The following is a 20,357-nucleotide window of genomic DNA, read 5'->3' as shown; positions in this document are numbered from 1 at the left end:
GGAAAGAAGGCGGCACAGCATGACAGGGGTGTCAAGAAGACCTGGCCAGGTTACCACATGAAGGCACAGAATGGCTCAGGAAAGATGAAGGCACAACATGGTGCAGGTGGTAAGGAGGAAGGCACAGCATGGCTCAGGAAAGATGAAGGCACAAAATGGTGCTGGTGGTAAAGAGGAAGGCACAGCATGGCTCAGCAAACATGAAGGCACAGCATGGCTCAGGAAACATGAAGGCACAGCATGGTGCTGGTGGTAAAGGGGAAGGCACAGCATGGTGCAGGTGGTACAGAGGAAGGCACAGCATGGTGCAGGTGGTGAAGAGGAAGGCACAGCATGGTGCAGGTGGTGAAGAGGAAGGAACAGCATGGTGCAGGTGGTGAAGAGGAAGGAACAGCATGGTGCAGGTGGTGAAGAGGAAGGAACAGCATGGTGCAGGTGGTGAAGAGGAAGGCACAACAGAAAGGAACGGCATGCTGCATGTGGCAGCGAGGGAGCTACCCATGCAGCAGTTACAATCGCTTAAGGCATCTCTGGGCATTACCAGAAAGCACCCCAGAGCATCGCTGGCAACGGGTGGCACTGGGAGACTCACCTTTGGCTTTGCCCTGGGTTTCAGCTGCTCCAGTTTCTTGGCAGCTGCCTCAATGGCTGCAGCTGCACCCAGCAGTTCATTCTCTGCAATAACCGTTGGGTCCTCAGGATCCACCCACTCTGTGCCTGGCAAAAGTAGGACAAAGTTAGTGAAGGATGCTTTTTTTAAGCTTTAATTGCATTTATCTAGAGAAAGAGTAGCCATTAAGCAGCAAAGGAAACCTTCATGTGAATACCTACAGCAGAATCAGATTAGCTTGGAAAAGGTTTTCATGCTTGCAGTAACACCCCCTTTAAGACCACAGCCACTTCCCTACACGGATGTACCACCTAAAATTCAATTTCATGAGTTGGAGTGTCATTTTGTCAGTGAAGTCCAAAAGTAAACAACAAAAAAACTGGAAAGATAGTGAAAAAGGAAACTTTTCAACAGTACCTCTGAGCACCATGCGGCTCAATACGGACTCTTCCGCTCCAGAAATGAAGTGCGGAGCCTGTGTAGGCATGCTCCTGCGCGATGGCCTCAGTTCTTTTCAGACTCATGCCCACAAATGCAGGGCCCCTAAAGAAAATCGGTGTGACCAGTGTGCAGATCCCAGACGTGTGATCTTGTTAATGAGATGAGGGGGATGGAAGGGTCGGTGAGCAGTCTGCATTTAGTCAGAGTCTCTACCAGAAAGAACTCTATCAAAAGGTAATTGTAAGGAAATGCCTCCTTGGCATGGTTACCCCCTGACTTTTCGCCTTTTGCTGATGCTAAGTATTGATTTGCAAGTGTGCTGAGGCCTGCTAATCAGGCCCCAGCACCAGTGTTCTTTCCCTAACCTGTACTTTTGTTTCCCCAATTGGCACACCCTGGCATCCAGGTAAGTCCCTTGTAACTGGTACCCCAGGGAAGGTCTCTAAGGGCTGCAGCATATCTTATGCCACCCTGGGGACCCCTCACTCAGCACACACACACTGCTTGCCAGCTTGTGTGTGCTAGTGGGGATAAAAAGACTAAGTCGACATGGCACTCCCCTCAGGGTGCCATGCCAACCTCACACTGCCTACAGGTATAGATAAGTCACCCCTCTAGCAGGCCTTACAGCCCTAAGGCAGGGTGCACTATACCATAGGTGAGGGCATAAGTGCATGAGCACTATTCCCCTACAGTGTCTAAGCAAAACCTTAGACACTGTAAGTGCAGGGTAGCCATAAGAGAATATGGTCTGGGAGTCTGTCATGCACGAACTCCACAGCACCATAATGGCTACACTGAAAACTGTGAAGTTTGGTATCAAACTTCTCAGCACAATAAATGCACACTGATGCCAGTGTACATTGTATTGTAACATACACCCCAGAGGGCACCTTAGAGGTGCCCCCTGAAATCTTAACCGACTATCCGTGTAGGCTGACTAGTTTTAGCAGCCTGCCACACACCAGACATGTTGCTGGCCACATGGGGAGAGTGCCTTTGTCACTCTGTGGCTAGTAACAAAGCCTGTACTGGGTGGAGATGCTTCTCACCTCCCCCCTGCAGGAACTGTAACACCTGGCGGTGAGCCTCAAAGGCTTTGTTACAGCACTCCAGGGCATTCCAGCTAGTGGAGTTGCCCGCCCCCTCCGGCCACGGCCCCACTTTTGGCGGCAAGGCCGGAGGAGATAATGAGAAAAACAAGGAGGAGTCACTGGCCAGTCAGGACAGCCCCTAAGGTGTCCTGAGCTGAGGTGACTCTGAGTTTTAGAAATCCTCCATCTTGCAGATGGAGGATTCCCCCAATAGGGATAGGAATTAGCCCCCCTCCCCTCAGGGAGCAGGCACAAAGAGGGTGTACCCACCCTCAAGGCTAGTAGCCATTGGCTACTAACCCCCCAGGCCTAAACACACCCCTAAATTCTGTATTTAGGGGCTCCCCAGAACCTAGGAACTCAGATTCCTGCAACCTAAGAAGAAGAGGACTGCTGAACTGAAAAACCTGCAGAGAAGACGGAGACACCAACTGCTTTGGCCCCAGCTCTACCAGCCTGTCTCCCCACTTCTAAAGACACTGCTCCAGCGACGCTTTCCCCAGGGACCAGCGACCTCTGAAGCCTCAGAGGACTACCCTGCATCTAGAAGGACCAAGAACTCCAGAGGACAGCGGCTCTGTTCACCAAAGACTGCAACTTTGCAACAAAGAAGCAACTTTGAAACAACACGCGTTTCCCGCCGGAAGCGTGAGACTTTGCACTCTGCACCCGACGCACCCGGCTCGACTTGTGGAGAACAATCACTTCAGGGAGGACTCCCCAGCGACTGCGAGACTGTGAGTAGCCAGAGTTGACCCCCCTGAGCCCCCACAGCGACGCCTGCAGAGGGAATCCCGAGGCTTCCCCCTGACCGAGACTGCCTGCTTCAAAGACCCGACACCTGGTAAAGGCACTGCATCCGCAGCCCCCAGGACCTGAAGGATCCGACCTCCAGTGCAGGAGCGACCCCCAGGTGGCCCTCTCCCTTGCCCAGGTGGTGGCTACCCCGAGAAGCCCCCCCCCCCCCTTGCCTGCATCGCTGAAGAGACCCCTTGGGTTATCATTGCTTTCTATTGAAAACCCGACGCTGTTTGCACACTGCACCCGGCCGCCCCCGTACCGCTGAGGGTGTATTTTCTGTGTGGACCCCCCGGTGCCCTACAAAACCCCCCTGGTCTGCCCTCCGAAGACGCGGGTACTTACCTGCTGGCAGACTGGAACCGGGGCACCCCTTTCTCCATTGAAGCCTATGCGTTTTGGGCACCACTTTGACCTCTGCACCTGACCGGCCCTGAGGTGCTGGTGTGGTAACTCTGGGGTTGCTCTGAACCCCCAACGGTGGGCTACCTTGGACCCAAACTTGAACCCCGTAGGCGGTTTACTTACCTGCAAAAACTAACAAACTATTACTTCCCCCAGGAACTGTTGAAAATTGCACTGTCTAGTTTTAAAATAGCTATACGTCATTTATGTGAAAACTGTATATGCTATTTTGCTAATTCAAAGTTCCTAAAGTACCTACCTGCAATACCTTTCATTTGAAGTATTACATGTAAATCTTGAACCTGTGGTTCTTAAAATAAACTAAGAAATGAAAATGTCACTTACCCAGTGTACATCTGTTCGTGGCATCAGTCGCTGAGATTCACATGGTATGCATGAGCTCGCCATCTGGTGTTGGGTCGGAGTGTTACAAGTTGTTTTTCTTCGAAGAAGTGTTTTCAAGTCACGGGACCGAGTGACTCCTCCTTCTGTGCTCATTGCGCATGGGCGTCGACTCCATCTTCGATTGTTTTCCCCGCAGAGGGTGAGGTAGGAGTTGTACTATAGTAATAGTGCCCGCGCAATGAAAAATGTAAGTATGTACCTATTAAAGGATTAAATAATATATATACAAATGTACAAAATTGAAGGTAACTTCTGAACTGCTACAGGCTTCCGGGGAGGTGGGTGGGTCCATGTGAATCTCAGCGACTGATGCCACGAACAGATGTACACTGGGTAAGTGACATTTTCAGTTCGATGGCATCTGTCGCTGTAGATACACATGGTATGCATAGACTAGTAAGCAGTTAGTTCCCCATAAGCGGTGGTTTAGCCTGTAGGAGTAGAAGTTGTCTGAAATAGAGTTCTTAATACAGCTTGACCTACTGTAGCTTGTTGTGCGGATAGCACATCTATACAGTAGTGTTTGGTGAATGTGTGAGGCGTAGACCAAGTGGCTGCCTTACATATTTCCTGCATTGGGATGTTTCCTAAAAAGGCCATTGAAGCACCTTTTTTCCTTGTTGAATGTGCCCTGGGAGTAATGGGCAGTTGTCTTTTTGCTTTAAGGTAGCAGATTTGGATGCATTTAACTATCCATCTGGCTATACCTTGTTTTGATATTGGGTTACCTGCATGAGGTTTTTGGAATGCAATAAATAGCTGTTTAGTTTTTCTGATGTTTTTTGTTCTGTCAATGTAGTACATTAATGCTCTTTTGACATCTAATGTATGTAGTGCTCTTTCAGCCACAGAATCTGGCTGTGGGAAAAAAACTGGTAGTTCTACCGTTTGATTTAGATGGAATGGTGAAATAACTTTGGGTAAAAATTTTGGATTAGGTCGTAGGACGACCTTATTTTTATGTATTTGTATAAAAGGCTCTTGTGTTGTGAACGCTTGAATTTCACTTACTCTTCTTAGAGATGTAATGGCGATGAGAAAGGCAACTTTCCAGGTTAGGAATTGTATTCCGCAAGAGTGCATGGGTTCGAAAGGTGGGCCCATGAGTCTTGTTAGAACCACGTTTAGGTTCCATGAAGGAACAGGTGGTGTTCTTGGTGGTATAATTCTTTTAAGCCCTTCTATGAATGCTTTGATAACTGGTATCCTATACAAGGAAGTTGAATATGTAGTTTGCAGGTATGCAGATATTGCTGCAAGGTGTATTTTAATAGAAGAGAAGGCTAGCTTTGCTTTTTGTAAATGGAGCAAGTAATTTACTACATGTTTTGGAGTTGCGTTTAGTGGTTGTATCTGATTATGATGGCAGTACCAAACAAATCTTTTCCACTTACTTGCGTAGCAGTGTCTAGTGGATGGCCTTCTGGCCTGCTTTATGACTTCCATACACTCTTGGCTAAGTTGTAAGTGTCCGAATTCTAGGATTTCAGGAGCCAGATTGCTAGATTCAGCGATGCTGGGTCCGGGTGTCTGATCTGTTGGTTGTGTTGCGTTAACAGATCTGGTTTGTTGGGCAGTTTGATGTGTGGTACTACAGACAGATCTAGCAGTGTTGTGTACCAGGGTTGTCTTGCCCACGTTGGTGCTATTAAAATGAGTTTGAGTTTGTTTTGACTCAATTTGTTTACTAGGTAAGGAAGGAGAGGGAGAGGAGGAAAAGCGTAAGCAAATATTCCTGACCAGTTCATCCATAGGGCATTGCCTTGGGATTGCTTGTGTGGGTATCTGGATGCGAAGTTTTGGCATTTTGCGTTCTCTTTTGTTGCAAATAAGTCTATTTGTGGTGTTCCCCAGAGTGTGAAGTAGGTGTTCAGAATCTGTGGGTGGATTTCCCATTCGTGGACTTGCTGGTGATCTCGAGAGAGATTGTCTGCCAGCTGATTCTGGATCCCCGGAATAAACTGTGCTATTAGACCAATTTGATGGTGGATTGCCCACTTCCATATTTTTTGAGCTAACAAGCTTAACTGCGTTGAATGTGTTCCTCCTTGTTTGTTTAGATAATACATCGTTGTCATGTTGTCTGTTTTGACAAGGATGTATTTGTGGGTTATGATTGGTTGGAAAGCTTTTAGTGCTTGAAAAACTGCTAATAATTCTAGATGATTTATATGCAGTTTTGTTTGATGTATGTTCCATTGTCCTCTTATGTTGTGTTGATTGAGATGTGCTCCCCACCCTGTCATGGAAGCATCTGTTGTTATTACGTACTGTGGCACTGGGTCTTGGAAAGGCCGCCCTATGTTTAAATTTATACTGTTCCACCATAGGAGCGAGAGGTAAGTTTGGCGGTCTAGCAACACCAGATCTAGAAGGTGACCCTGTGCTTGAGACCACTGTGAGGCTAGGCACTGTTGTAAGGGCCTCATGTGCAGTCTTGCGTTTGGGACAATGGCTATGGCTGAGGACATCATGCCTAGGAGCTGTAGTATTGTTCTTGCTTGTATTGTTTGGTTTGGAGACATGTGTTGAATGACCCTGTTGAAATTGTGGATCCTTTGTGGAGTTGGCGTTGCTACTCCTTTTGTCGTGTCTATTATGGCTCCTAGATATTGCTGTACTTTGCTTGGCAGAATGTTTGATTTTGCAAAGTTGACGGTGAACCCTAGTTTGTAGAGGGTTTGTATGACTTGATTTGTGTGGTTTGAGCATTGTGTGAGCGAACTGGTTTTGATTAGCCAGTCGTCTAGATACGGGAACACATGTATTTGCTGCCTTCTGATGTGTGCAGCGACTACTGCTAGGCATTTTGTGAATACTCTTGGAGCGGTTGTTAAACCAAAAGGCAATACTTTGAATTGGTAATGTATTCCTTTGAATACAAACCTTAGATATTTCCTGTGTGATTGATGTATTGGTATATGGAAATATGCGTCCTTGAGGTCTAGGGTTGTCATGTAGTCGTGTTTTTTGAGCAATGGTAACACTTCTTGTAGTGTGACCATGTGAAAGTGGTCTGATTTGATGAATGTGTTTACTACCCTGAGGTCTAGAATTGGTCTCAGTGTTTCGTCCTTTTTTGGTATCAAGAAGTACAGTGAATAAACTCCTGTGTTTATTTGTGTGCTTGGTACTAATTCTATTGCATTTTTTTGCAGTAGTGCTTGAACTTCTATCTCTAGAAGCTGTGAATGGTATTTTGATAAATTTTGTGATTTTGGTGGTATGTCTGGAGGGAATTGCATGAATTCTATACAATAACCATGTTGGATAATTGCTAGGACCCATGTGTCTGTAGTTATTTTGTCCCATGCTTCGTAATATTGACGTATCCTCCCCCCCACTGGTGTTGTGTGGGAGGGGTGAGTGACGTGTGAGTCACTGCTTGTTGGTAGTGGTTTTGGGGCTTTGAAATCTTCCTCTATTCCTAGGGAATTGCCCCCCTCTATACTGGCCCCGAAAACCTCCCCTGTACTGTCCCTGGTAGGTGGGCGGTGCGGACTGTGAGGTGCTAGCTTGTGTGGCCTGACCCCGAAACCCTCCTCTAAAAGGTGTTTTGCGGAAGGTGTTATAAGATCCTCTGCTCTGCGGGGAGTAGAGTGCGCCCATGGCCTTGGCAGTGTCAGTGTCCTTCTTGAGCTTTTCTATGGCTGTGTCGACCTCCGGACCGAACAGAAGTTTTTCGTTTACTGGCATGTTAAGCACTGCCTGCTGAATTTCTGGCTTGAATCCAGACGTTCTGAGCCATGCGTGCCTACGGATGGTAACCAACGTATTAATGGTCCTTGCGGCCGTGTCTGCTGCATCCATGGAGGAGCGTATTTGATTGTTGGAAATGTTTTGACCCTCCTCAACAACCTGTTTTGCTCTTTTTTGCAGATCTTTTGGGAGATGTTCAATGAGATGCTGCATCTCATCCCAGTGGGCTCTGTCGTATCGCGCTAGCAGCGCTTGTGAATTTGCGATGCGCCACTGGTTTGCTGCTTGGACAGCAACCCTCTTCCCGGCTGCATCGAACTTCCTGCTTTCTTTATCTGGGGGAGGTGCATCCCCAGAAGTGTGTGAATTTGCCCGTTTTCTGGCAGCCCCTACCACCACAGAATCTGGTGGCAGCTGAGAGGTGATGAATACAGGGTCCGTAGGAGGCGCCTTATACTTTTTGTCCACCCTAGGCGTCACTGCCCTACTTTTAACTGGCTCCTTGAAAATGTCCTTTGCATGGCGTAGCATGCCTGGGAGCATCGGCAGGCTTTGGTAGGAGCTGTGGGTTGAAGAGAGGGTGTTAAATAAAAAATCATCCTCTACTTGTTCCGAGTGTAATTCCACATTATGGAATAGTGCTGCTCTAGCCACCACTTGTGAGTAGGCTGTGCTGTCTTCCGGTGGTGATGGCCTAGTTGGGTATGTGTCTGGGCTGTTATCAGACACTGGTGCGTCGTACAAGTCCCACGCATCCTGATCTTGGTCATCGTGGCTCATGGCGGTGTGAGCTGGCGAATGTGACGGGGTGTAAGTTGGCGAAGCCGGAGTTACATGTGGAGGCGAGGGAGGAGGTGTTACCTTTTGTGCTGTTTGTTGCTGAGGAGTAAACTGAAGCGTTCTCTTTCGTTTGACAGGTGGAAGGGTACTGATCTTCCCAGTCCCCTGCTGAATAAAGATACGCTTTTGCGTGTGATCCACGTCAGTGGATTGCAGTTCTTGTTCAAATCTATGTTTCTTCATTTGTGAAGACATAGAATGCTCTTCAGTATAGGAGCCTGAAACAGGGTCTGATGTCGCTTTTTTCGGCTCCGAAAACCCTGTTGATTGTTTTTTCGGCTCCGAGGTAACCTTCCTCTTTTTCTGTGCCGAAAATTCTTGGCCTCTATGGTCTTCGGCGCCACTGTCTCGGCGTCGATCCGTGTCGACACCGAACTCTCGGTGTCGATGCTTCTGTTTAGCACTCTCTCGGTCCCGAGGAGGCTGCGTGCCGGTGTCTCGACCGAAGTCGGACGATCTCGACACTGAATGGGCCTTTTTCGGTGCCGATTGTTGGTCACCGAGAATTTGGGTGGAGCCATGGCCGGTTGGCAGTGGCGTCCCCTGGGCCTTCTTTCCTTTTCTAAGTTCTGATCTCAACGTCTTACTCACAGTTTTTGTAGAGTCTAGCTCGTCGGAGTCTGAATCCTGGATGGAAAAGGATTCCTCCTGTTCCTCTTCTGTCTCGAACTGTCGACGCTCCTTTGGCGTGGACGCCATCTGCAGTCTTCTCGCTCGACGGTCGCGCAGAGTTTTTCGGGACCGGAACGCCCGACAGGCCTCACAGGATTCTTCGCTGTGCTCGGGTGACAGGCACAGGTTACAGACCGAGTGTAGGTCCGTATAAGGATATTTGTTGTGGCATTCGGGGCAGAATCGAAACGGGGTCCGTTCCATCGGCGTTGTCCTCCACGCGGTCGGGCCGACTAGGCCCCGACGGGGTGCCGAAATCTACCCCGAAGGGCACCGAATCGCTTCGATGTTCAACGCGTCGTCGTATGTGTCTATCTCGAACCGGATCGCAACGATACCGTCAAAAATCTTCTGGTTTCAGCTATCTTTCCGTTCCGAAACTCGGAGCGACAGGAACACGTCCGAACCCGATGGCGGAAAGAAAACAATCGAAGATGGAGTCGACGTCCATGCGCAATGAGCACAGAAGGAGGAGTCACTCGGTCCCGTGACTCGAAAACACTTCTTCGAAGAAAAACAACTTGTAACACTCCGACCCAACACCAGATGGCGAGCTCATGCATACCATGTGTATCTACAGCGACAGATGCCATCGAACATATATTTTTCTATACAAAAACCTATTGGCCTGGAATTGTCTTTGAGTGTGTGTTCCTCATTTATTGCCTGTGTGTGTACAACAAATGCTTAACACTACTCCTTTGATAAGCCTACTGCTCGACCACACTACCACAAAATAGAGCATTAGAATTATCTCTTTTTGTCACTATCTTACCTCTAAGGGGAACCCTTGGACTCTGTGCATACTATTCCTTACTTTGAAATAGTGCATACAGAGCCAACTTCCTACATTGGTGGATCAGCGGTGGGGTACAAGACTTTGCATTTGCTGGACTACTCAGCCAATACCTGATCACACGACTAAATTCCAAAAATTGTCATTAGAAACTGATTTTTAAAATTTGAGCTATTTTTCTAAATTTTTAAAAAGTCCTACTAGGGCCTTGTGTTAGTCTCTGTTAACATTTCTTTTAGAGTTTAAACGTTTTGTAAAAGTTTGATTTAAGTTCTAGAGATAGTTTTAGATTCTTAAAAAGCATTCCAACTTTTAGAAACATAATGTCTAATGCAGAAGAGAATGTGATGGAACTCGACATCACCCCTTACCTCCATCTTAGGATGAGAGAGTTAAGGTCTCTCTGCAAATTAAAGAATATTAAAGCTGGTTTAAACCCTACCAAATTACAGTTCCAGGAGCTGTTGGCAGAGTTTGCCAAAGACAACCCCCCTGAGGATGACCTCCCAGAGGGGGAAGCTAGTGATGTGGAGGAGAATTCCCCCCCCCCTCCAGTCCTAGTTAGGGAGAACAGGGCTCCTCAAGCCCTGACTCCAACTGTAATAGTCAGAGATGCTGTTTCTCTCACAGGAGGGTCCAGCACCTCTGGAATCACTGAGGAGAGCCTCAGTGAAGATGACCTACTGTTAGCCAGGATGGTCAAAAGATTGGCTTTCGAGAGACAGCTCCTAGCCATAGAAAGGGAAAGACAAGATATGGGTTTTGGTCCCATCCATGGTGGCAGCAACATAAATAGGGTCAGAGATTCTCCTGACATGTTGAAAATCCCTAACGGGATTGTAACTAAATATGAAGATGGTGATGACATCACCAAATGGTTCACAGCTTTTGAGAGGGCTTGTGCAACCAGAAAAGTAAACAGATCTCACTGGGGTGCTCTCCTTTGGGAAATGTTCACTGGAAAGTGTAGGGATAGACTCCTCACACTCTCTGGAAAAGATGCAGAATTCTATGACCTCATGAAGGCTTCCCTGATTGAGGGCTTTGGATTCTCCACTGAGGAGTATGGAATTAGGTTCAGGGGGGCTCAAAAATCCTCGAGCCAGACCTGGGTTGATTTTGTTGACTACTCAGTGAAAACACTGGATGGTTGGATTCAAGGCAGTGGTGTAAATGATTATGATGGGCTGTACAATTTATTTGTGAAAGAACACCTGTTAAGTAATTGTTCAAATGATAAACTGCATCAGCATCTGGTAGACCTAGGTCCAATTTCTCCCCAAGAATTGGGAAAGAAGGCGGACCATTGGGTCAAGACTAGGGTGACCAAGACTTCCCCAGGGGGTGACCAAAAGAAAGGGGCCACAAAGCCTCCCCAGGGGAAGAGTGTTGAGACATCCAAAGGGAAAAATAGTAGAGTCTTCTACAGGCCCCCAAAAACCTGCTCAGGACGGTGGGCCAAGAGCCTCTTCACAATCCAATTTTGGGTACAAGGGTAAAAACTTTGATCCCAAAAAGGCCTGGTGTCGTAGCTGTAATCAGCCTGGACACCAAACTGGAGACAAGGCCTGTCCCAAGAAAGGTTCCACTCAAACTCTACTCCAGCTAACACTGGAATGGCCAGTCTCCAAGTGGGATCAACAGTGTGCCCAGAGCAAATCAGGTGTCACACTGAAGCTACATTAGTCTCTGAGGGTGGGGTGGATTTAGCCACACTGGCTGCCTGGCCCCCTAACATGCAAAAATACAGGCAGCAGCTCTTAATTAATGGGACAAGTGTAGAAGGCCTGAGGGATACAGATGCCAGTGTCACCATGGTGACAGAAAAACTGGTTTCCCCTGGTCAATACCTGGCTGGACAAACTTATCCAGTCACCAACGCTGACAATCAGACTAAAGTACATCCCATGGCTACGGTAACTTTAGAGTGGGGAGGGGTCAATGGCCTGAAACAGGTGGTGATTTCCTCAAATATCCCTGTAGACTGTTTGCTTGGAAATGACCTGGAGTCCTCAGCATGGGCTGAGGTAGAACTGAAAACCCATGCAGCCATGCTGGGTATCCCTGAACTGGTGTGTGTCAAGACAAGGGCACAGTGCAAGGCTCGGGGTGAAAAAGTGGTGTTGGAGCCTGGAAAAAGGGCCCAAACCACCAAGAGAAAAGGAAAGAAGACTGGGGAACCAGATTCCACACAGCAAGAAAAAGAGAACCTCTCTTCTCAGGAAGAAGTTCTGCCCTCTGAGGGAACTGAGCCTCTGGAGTTAGAACCTTATCAGGTTGAGCTCCTAGGCCCAGGGGGACCCTCAAGGGAGCAGTTGTGTACGGGGCAAGAAACCTGTCCCTCTCTTGAAGGCCTTAGGCAGCAAGCTGCTGAAGAGTCTAATGGAAAGATAACAGGAACACATAGGGTCTATTGGGAAGATGGACTCCTTTACACTGAGGCAAGAGATCCCAAACCTGGTGCCACTAGGAGAGTGGTAGTGCCTCAGGAGTTTAGGGAGATCATTCTGACCTTAGCCCATGATATTCCTCTTGCTGGGCATTTGGGACAGACCAAGACGTGGGAGAGACTAGTCAACCACTTCTATTGGCCCAACATGTCTGTAAAGAAATGGCTCCCTGTTGCAGTTACCCCCCACTTTTTGCCTGATACTGATGCTGACTTGACTGAGAAGTGTGCTGGGACCCTGCTAACCAGGCCCCAGCACCAGTGTTCCTTCACCTAAAATGTACCATTGTATCCACAATTGGCACACCCTGGCATTCAGATAAGTCCCTTGTAACTGGTACTTCTAGTACCAAGGGCCCTGATGCCAAGGAAGGTCTCTAAGGGCTGCAGCATGTCTTATGCCACCCTAGAGACCCCTCACTCAGCACAGACACACTGCTTACAAGCCTGTGTGTGCTAGTGAGAACAAAATGAGTAAGTCGACATGGCACTCCCCTCAGGGTGCCATGCCAGCCTCTCACTGCCTATGCAGTATAGGTAAGACACCCCTCTAGCAGGCCTTACAGCCCTAAGGCAGGGTGCACTATACCATAGGTGAGGGTACCAGTGCATGAGCACTGTGCCCCTACAGTGTCTAAACAAAACCTTAGACATTGTAAGTGCAGGGTAGCCATAAGAGTATATGGTCTGGGAGTCTGTCAAACACGAACTCCACAGCACCATAATGGCTACACTGAAAACTGGGAAGTTTGGTATCAAACTTCTCAGCACAATAAATGCACACTGATGCCAGTGTACATTTTATTGTAAAATACACCACAGAGGGCACCTTAGAGGTGCCCCCTGAAACTTAACCGACTGTCTGTGTAGGCTGACTAGTTCTAGCAGCCTGCCACAAACCGAGACATGTTGCTGGCCCCATGGGGAGAGTGCCTTTGTCACTCTGAGGCCAGTAACAAAGCCTGCACTGGGTGGAGATGCTAACACCTCCCCCAGGCAGGAATTGTCACACCTGGCGGTGAGCCTCAAAGGCTCACCTCCTTTGTGCCAACCCAGCAGGACACTCCAGCTAGTGGAGTTGCCCGCCCCCTCCGGCCAGGCCCCACTTTTGGCGGCAAGGCCGGAGAAGATAATGAGAAAAACAAGGAGGAGTCACTGGCCAGGCAGGACAGCCCCTAAGGTGTCCTGAGCTGAGGTGACTCTAACTTTTAGAAATCCTCCATCTTGCAGATGGAGGATTCCCCCAATAGGGTTAGGATTGTGACCCCCTCCCCTTGGGAGGAGGCACAAAAAGGGTGTACCCACCCTCAGGGCTAGTAGCCATTGGCTACTAACCCCCCAGACCTAAACACGCCCTTAAATTTAGTATTTAAGGGCTACCCTGAACCCTAGAAAATTAGATTCCTGCAACTACAAGAAGGACTGCCCAGCTGAAAACCCCTGCAGCGGAAGACCAGAAGACGACAACTGCCTTGGCTCCAGAAACTCACCGGCCTGTCTCCTGCCTTCCAAAGATCCTGCTCCAGCGACGCCTTCCAAAGGGACCAGCGACCTCGACATCCTCTGAGGACTGCCCCTGCTTCGAAAAGACAAGAAACTCCCGAGGACAGCGGACCTGCTCCAAGAAAAGCTGCAACTTTGTTTCCAGCAACTTTAAAGAACCCTGCAAGCTCCCCGCAAGAAGCGTGAGACTTGCAACACTGCACCCGGCGACCCCGACTCGGCTGGTGGCGATCCAACACCTCAGGAGGGACCCCAGGACTACTCTGATACTGTGAGTACCAAAACCTGTCCCCCCTGAGCTCCCACAGCGCCGCCTGCAGAGGGAATCCCGAGGGTTCCCCTGACCGCGACTCTTTGAACCTAAAGTCCCGACGCCTGGGAGAGACCCTGCACCCGCAGCCCCCAGGACCTGAAGGACCGGACTTTCATTGGAGAAGTGACCCCCAGGAGTCCCTCTCCCTTGCCCAAGTGGAGGTTTCCCCGAGGAATCCCCCCCTTGCCTGCCTGCAGCGCTGAAGAGATCCCGAGATCTCTCATAGACTAACATTGCGAACCCGACGCTTGTTTCTACACTGCACCCGGCCGCCCTGCGCTGCTGAGGGTGAAATTTCTGTGGGGGCTTGTGTCCCCCCCGGTGCCCTACAAAACCCCCCTGGTCTGCCCTCCGAAGACGCGGGTACTTACCTGCAAGCAGACCGGAACCGGGGCACCCCCTTCTCTCCATTCTAGCCTATGTGTTTTGGGCACCACTTTGAACTCTGCACCTGACCGGCCCTGAGCTGCTGGTGTGGTGACTTTGGGGTTGCTCTGAACCCCCAACGGTGGGCTACCTTGGACCAAGAACTAAGCCCTGTAAGTGTCTTACTTACCTGGTTAACCTAACAAATACTTACCTCCCCTAGGAACTGTGAAAATTGCACTAAGTGTCCACTTTTAAAACAGCTATTTGTGAATAACTTGAAAAGTATACATGCAATTTTGATGATTTGAAGTTCCTAAAGTACTTACCTGCAATACCTTTCGAATGAGATATTACATGTAGAATTTGAACCTGTGGTTCTTAAAATAAACTAAGAAAAGATATTTTTCTATATAAAAACCTATTGGCTGGATTTGTCTCTGAGTGTGTGTACCTCATTTATTGTCTATGTGTATGTACAACAAATGCTTAACACTACTCCTTGGATAAGCCTACTGCTCGACCACACTACCACAAAATAGAGCATTAGTATTATCTCTTTTTGCCACTATCTTACCTCTAAGGGGAACCCTTGGACTCTGTGCATGCTATTCCTTACTTTGAAATAGCACATACAGAGCCAACTTCCTACATTGGTGGATCAGCGGTGGGGTACAAGACTTTGCATTTGCTGGACTACTCAGCCAATACCTGATCACACGACAAATTCCAAAATTGTCATTAGAAATTCATTTTTGCAATTTGAAAGTTTTCTAAATTCTTAAAAGTCCTGCTAGGGCCTTGTGTGTTAAGTCCCTGTTTAGCATTGTCTTTTTAGAGTTTAAAAGTTTGTTAAAAGTTTGAATTAGATTCTAGAACCAGTTGTAGATTCTTAAAAAGTATTCCAACTTTTAGAAGCAAAATGTCTAGCACAGATGTGACTGTGGTGGAACTCGACACCACACCTTACCTCCATCTTAAGATGAGGGAGCTAAGGTCACTCTGTAAAATAAAGAAAATAACAATGGGCCCCAAACCTACCAAAATACAGCTCCAGGAGCTTTTGGCAGAGTTTGAAAAGGCCAACCCCTCTGAGGGTGGCAACTCAGAGGAAGAGGATAGTGACTTGGAGGAAAATTCCCCCCTACCAGTCCTATCTAGGGAGAAGAGGGTCCCTCAAACCCTGTCTCCAAAAATAATAGTCAGAGATGCTGGTTCCCTCACAGGAGAGACCAACACCTCTGAAATCACTGAGGATAACTCCAGTGAAGATGACCCCCTGTTAGCCAGGATGGTCAAAAGATTGGCTTTGGAAAAGCAGCTCCTAGCCATAGAAAGGGAAAGAAAAGAGATGGGCCTAGGTCCCATCGATGGTGGCAGCAACTTAAATAGGGTCAGAGATTCTCCTGACATCCTAAAAATCCCCAAAGGGATTGTAACAAAATATGAAGATGGTGATGACATCACCAAATGGTTCACAGCTTTTGAGAGGGCTTGTGTAACCAGAAAAGTAAACAGATCTCACTGGGGTGCTCTCCTTTGGGAAATGTTCACTGGAAAGTGTAGGGATAGACTCCTCACACTCTCTGGAAAAGATGCAGAATCTTATGACCTCATGAAGGGTACCCTGATTGAGGGCTTTGGATTCTCCACTGAGGAGTATAGAATTAGATTCAGGGGGGCTCAAAAATCCTCGAGCCAGACCTGGGTTGATTTTGTAGACTACTCAGTAAAAACACTGGATGGTTGGTTAACTGGAAATGAAGTGTGTGACTATGTTGGGCTTTATAATTTGTTTATGAAAGAACACATTTTAAGTAACTGCTTCAATGAAAAGTTGCATCAGTATCTGGTAGACCTAGGTCCAATTTCTCCCCAAGAATTGGGAAAGAAGGCAGACCACTGGGTCAAGACTAGGGTAACCAAAACTTCCACTGGGGGTGACCAAAAGAAAGGGGTTACAAAAACTCCCCAGGAGAAAGTGGGTGACACTAGAAACAAAGAAAAAGAGTCCTCTGTAGGCCCCCAAAAACCAGAACAGGTGGGTGGGCCCCAAGACACAACCCAAAACAAAGGTGGGTACCAGGGTAAGAACTGGGATGCCACTAAGGCATGGTGCCACAACTGTAAACAGTCTGGGCACCACACCAAGGACACTTCTTGTCCCAAAAACAAACCCCAGAACAAAATTCCTGGGGTAACCAGTGTAGCCATGGGAGATGACTCCTCAGATGAGGAGGTCTTCCTAGCCTTCCACTGGAAACAGGGCCCAACAGGTGAGTTGGAGATTCCAGAGGGAAGTAGACACTTCCACCACCTACTGGTGAATGGAATCCCAACCACTGCCCTGAGAGACACTTGTGCCAGTCACACTATTGTGCATGACAGGCTGGTGCTCTCAAACCAGTACATCCCAGGTGAGACTGCCAGGGTAAGAGTTAGCCTAGACAGGGTCACTAAGAGGCCTGTGGCTTTAGTGCCCATAGAAGTGGGTGGCACTCTTAGCTGGAGAAGGGTAGTAGTCAGTACCGACCTCCCCCTTGATTGTCTCCTTGGAAATGACTACCCAGAGGTTAGTCAGAGCCCAAGAGAGGAACTGGTCCAGTGCCAGTCCTCTCCCAAGGATTCTGGAAGTCCTGCCTCTGCAGTAAATGCAAGCAGGCCCCAGAAGAAGAAGAAAAGAAAACAGAGTAGGAAGGGTGGACAACCTTTAGCCAAGGTTACAGCAAGCCAAGGAGATTCTGCTCCAGTAGGGGAGAACTCCAAAAATGGCCCTGATAAAGTCCAACCTGACCCACAAGAAGTCCTGGCTAGTCAGGCAACTGTTAAACCTGAGTGGGTGGCTCCTCAGCTAACAGAAGAAAGAGTGGAAGAAGGGTGTTTACTACAAGATGTGGTAACCCCCCACTCTAATACAGCAGACAGGCAACCTGAACCCAAAGAAGCCTGTAACTTAGCCCCTTCCCTTTTAGGTGAAGAGCTAAAGGTGTGGTTCTGGGCACTGACAGCTGTCAGTGGCCTCTGCTGGGTGTTAGCCTTTATGGCTGCACTATCCTTAGCATGGTGGTCTGACCCCATGCCAAATAGCAAGTTAGGCCCCCTGACCCTATTGGTCATGGTGGGGTTACTCCAGCTCTGGGTAACCTCTCTGGGTAAGCTAGGGGTAACCCTGGCCAAGATAAGGTTAGCAGAGGTGGATACCTCTAAGACCAAAATAGAAAGAATGGGTGGAGACATTGAAGAGGCAGACAAGAGGCAATTCAGACTAGGTCCTATCACTGTGGAAGTAGGTCAGTTCCCCAAAGGGAATGACCTGAACAGAAGGATGTAAGGCAGAGTAGGCCCTGCAACTAACCAGCCTATTTCTCCTACTCTTCCTCGCCTGACAGACTAGGAAGACTCTCCCAGCTTGGGCTGAGTCTCCTGGCCTGTGGGCTGGGGGGGGGTTGTGTAAAGAAATGGCTCCCTGTTGCAGTTACCCCCCACTTTTTGCCTGATACTGATGCTGACTTGACTGAGAAGTGTGCTGGGACCCTGCTAACCAGGCCCCAGCACCAGTGTTCCTTCACCTAAAATGTACCATTGTATCCACAATTGGCACACCCTGGCATTCAGATAAGTCCCTTGTAACTGGTACTTCTAGTACCAAGGGCCCTGATGCCAAGGAAGGTCTCTAAGGGCTGCAGCATGTCTTATGCCACCCTAGAGACCCCTCACTCAGCACAGACACACTGCTTACAAGCCTGTGTGTGCTAGTGAGAACAAAATGAGTAAGTCGACATGGCACTCCCCTCAGGGTGCCATGCCAGCCTCTCACTGCCTATGCAGTATAGGTAAGACACCCCTCTAGCAGGCCTTACAGCCCTAAGGCAGGGTGCACTATACCATAGGTGAGGGTACCAGTGCATGAGCACTGTGCCCCTACAGTGTCTAAACAAAACCTTAGACATTGTAAGTGCAGGGTAGCCATAAGAGTATATGGTCTGGGAGTCTGTCAAACACGAACTCCACAGCACCATAATGGCTACACTGAAAACTGGGAAGTTTGGTATCAAACTTCTCAGCACAATAAATGCACACTGATGCCAGTGTACATTTTATTGTAAAATACACCACAGAGGGCACCTTAGAGGTGCCCCCTGAAACTTAACCGACTGTCTGTGTAGGCTGACTAGTTCTAGCAGCCTGCCACAAACCGAGACATGTTGCTGGCCCCATGGGGAGAGTGCCTTTGTCACTCTGAGGCCAGTAACAAAGCCTGCACTGGGTGGAGATGCTAACACCTCCCCCAGGCAGGAATTGTCACACCTGGCGGTGAGCCTCAAAGGCTCACCTCCTTTGTGCCAACCCAGCAGGACACTCCAGCTAGTGGAGTTGCCCGCCCCCTCCGGCCAGGCCCCACTTTTGGCGGCAAGGCCGGAGAAGATAATGAGAAAAACAAGGAGGAGTCACTGGCCAGGCAGGACAGCCCCTAAGGTGTCCTGAGCTGAGGTGACTCTAACTTTTAGAAATCCTCCATCTTGCAGATGGAGGATTCCCCCAATAGGGTTAGGATTGTGACCCCCTCCCCTTGGGAGGAGGCACAAAAAGGGTGTACCCACCCTCAGGGCTAGTAGCCATTGGCTACTAACCCCCCAGACCTAAACACGCCCTTAAATTTAGTATTTAAGGGCTACCCTGAACCCTAGAAAATTAGATTCCTGCAACTACAAGAAGGACTGCCCAGCTGAAAACCCCTGCAGCGGAAGACCAGAAGACGACAACTGCCTTGGCTCCAGAAACTCACCGGCCTGTCTCCTGCCTTCCAAAGATCCTGCTCCAGCGACGCCTTCCAAAGGGACCAGCGACCTCGACATCCTCTGAGGACTGCCCCTGCTTCGAAAAGACAAGAAACTCCCGAGGACAGCGGACCTGCTCCAAGAAAAGCTGCAACTTTGTTTCCAGCAACTTTAAAGAACCCTGCAAGCTCCCCGCAAGAAGCGTGAGACTTGCAACACTGCACCCGGCGACCCCGACTCGGCTGGTGGCGATCCAACACCTCAGGAGGGACCCCAGGACTACTCTGATACTGTGAGTACCAAAACCTGTCCCCCCTGAGCTCCCACAGCGCCGCCTGCAGAGGGAATCCCGAGGGTTCCCCTGACCGCGACTCTTTGAACCTAAAGTCCCGACGCCTGGGAGAGACCCTGCACCCGCAGCCCCCAGGACCTGAAGGACCGGACTTTCACTGGAGAAGTGACCCCCAGGAGTCCCTCTCCCTTGCCCAAGTGGAGGTTTCCCCGAGGAATCCCCCCCTTGCCTGCCTGCAGCGCTGAAGAGATCCCGAGATCTCTCATAGACTAACATTGCGAACCCGACGCTTGTTTCTACACTGCACCCGGCCGCCCCCGCGCTGCTGAGGGTGAAATTTCTGTGTGGGCTTGTGTCCCCCCCGGTGCCCTACAAAACCCCCCTGGTCTGCCCTCCGAAGACGCGGGTACTTACCTGCAAGCAGACCGGAACCGGGGCACCCCCTTCTCTCCATTCTAGCCTATGTGTTTTGGGCACCACTTTGAACTCTGCACCTGACCGGCCCTGAGCTGCTGGTGTGGTGACTTTGGGGTTGCTCTGAACCCCCAACGGTGGGCTACCTTGGACCAAGAACTAAGCCCTGTAAGTGTCTTACTTACCTGGTTAACCTAACAAATACTTACCTCCCCTAGGAACTGTGAAAATTGCACTGTGTCCACTTTTAAAACAGCTATTTGTGAATAACTTGAAAAGTATACATGCAATTTTGATGATTTGAAGTTCCTAAAGTACTTACCTGCAATACCTTTCGAATGAGATATTACATGTAGAATTTGAACCTGTGGTTCTTAAAATAAACTAAGAAAAGATATTTTTCTATATAAAAACCTATTGGCTGGATTTGTCTCTGAGTGTGTGTACCTCATTTATTGTCTATGTGTATGTACAACAAATGC

The 20,357-nt window shown here is 48.8% G+C and overlaps 1 protein-coding gene across 3 annotated transcripts in view; it reads right to left on the bottom strand.

Moving 5' to 3' along the window:
• Positions 1-20,357, bottom strand: part of TLN1 (talin 1) — a 687,540-nt gene that overhangs the window by 102,987 nt on the left and 564,196 nt on the right. For all 3 annotated transcript variants that reach the window (XM_069205713.1, XM_069205712.1, XM_069205714.1), the window contains one exon: positions 593-717. In XM_069205713.1, the coding sequence (XP_069061814.1) occupies positions 593-717 (125 nt within the window). The remainder of the gene's footprint in view (positions 1-592; positions 718-20,357) is intronic.

The sequence above is a fragment of the Pleurodeles waltl genome, chromosome 1_2 (genome assembly GCF_031143425.1).
Source record: "Pleurodeles waltl isolate 20211129_DDA chromosome 1_2, aPleWal1.hap1.20221129, whole genome shotgun sequence".
Classification (NCBI taxonomy): Eukaryota; Metazoa; Chordata; class Amphibia; order Caudata; family Salamandridae; genus Pleurodeles; species Pleurodeles waltl.
This window is presented reverse-complemented; position numbering and strand designations above follow the sequence as displayed.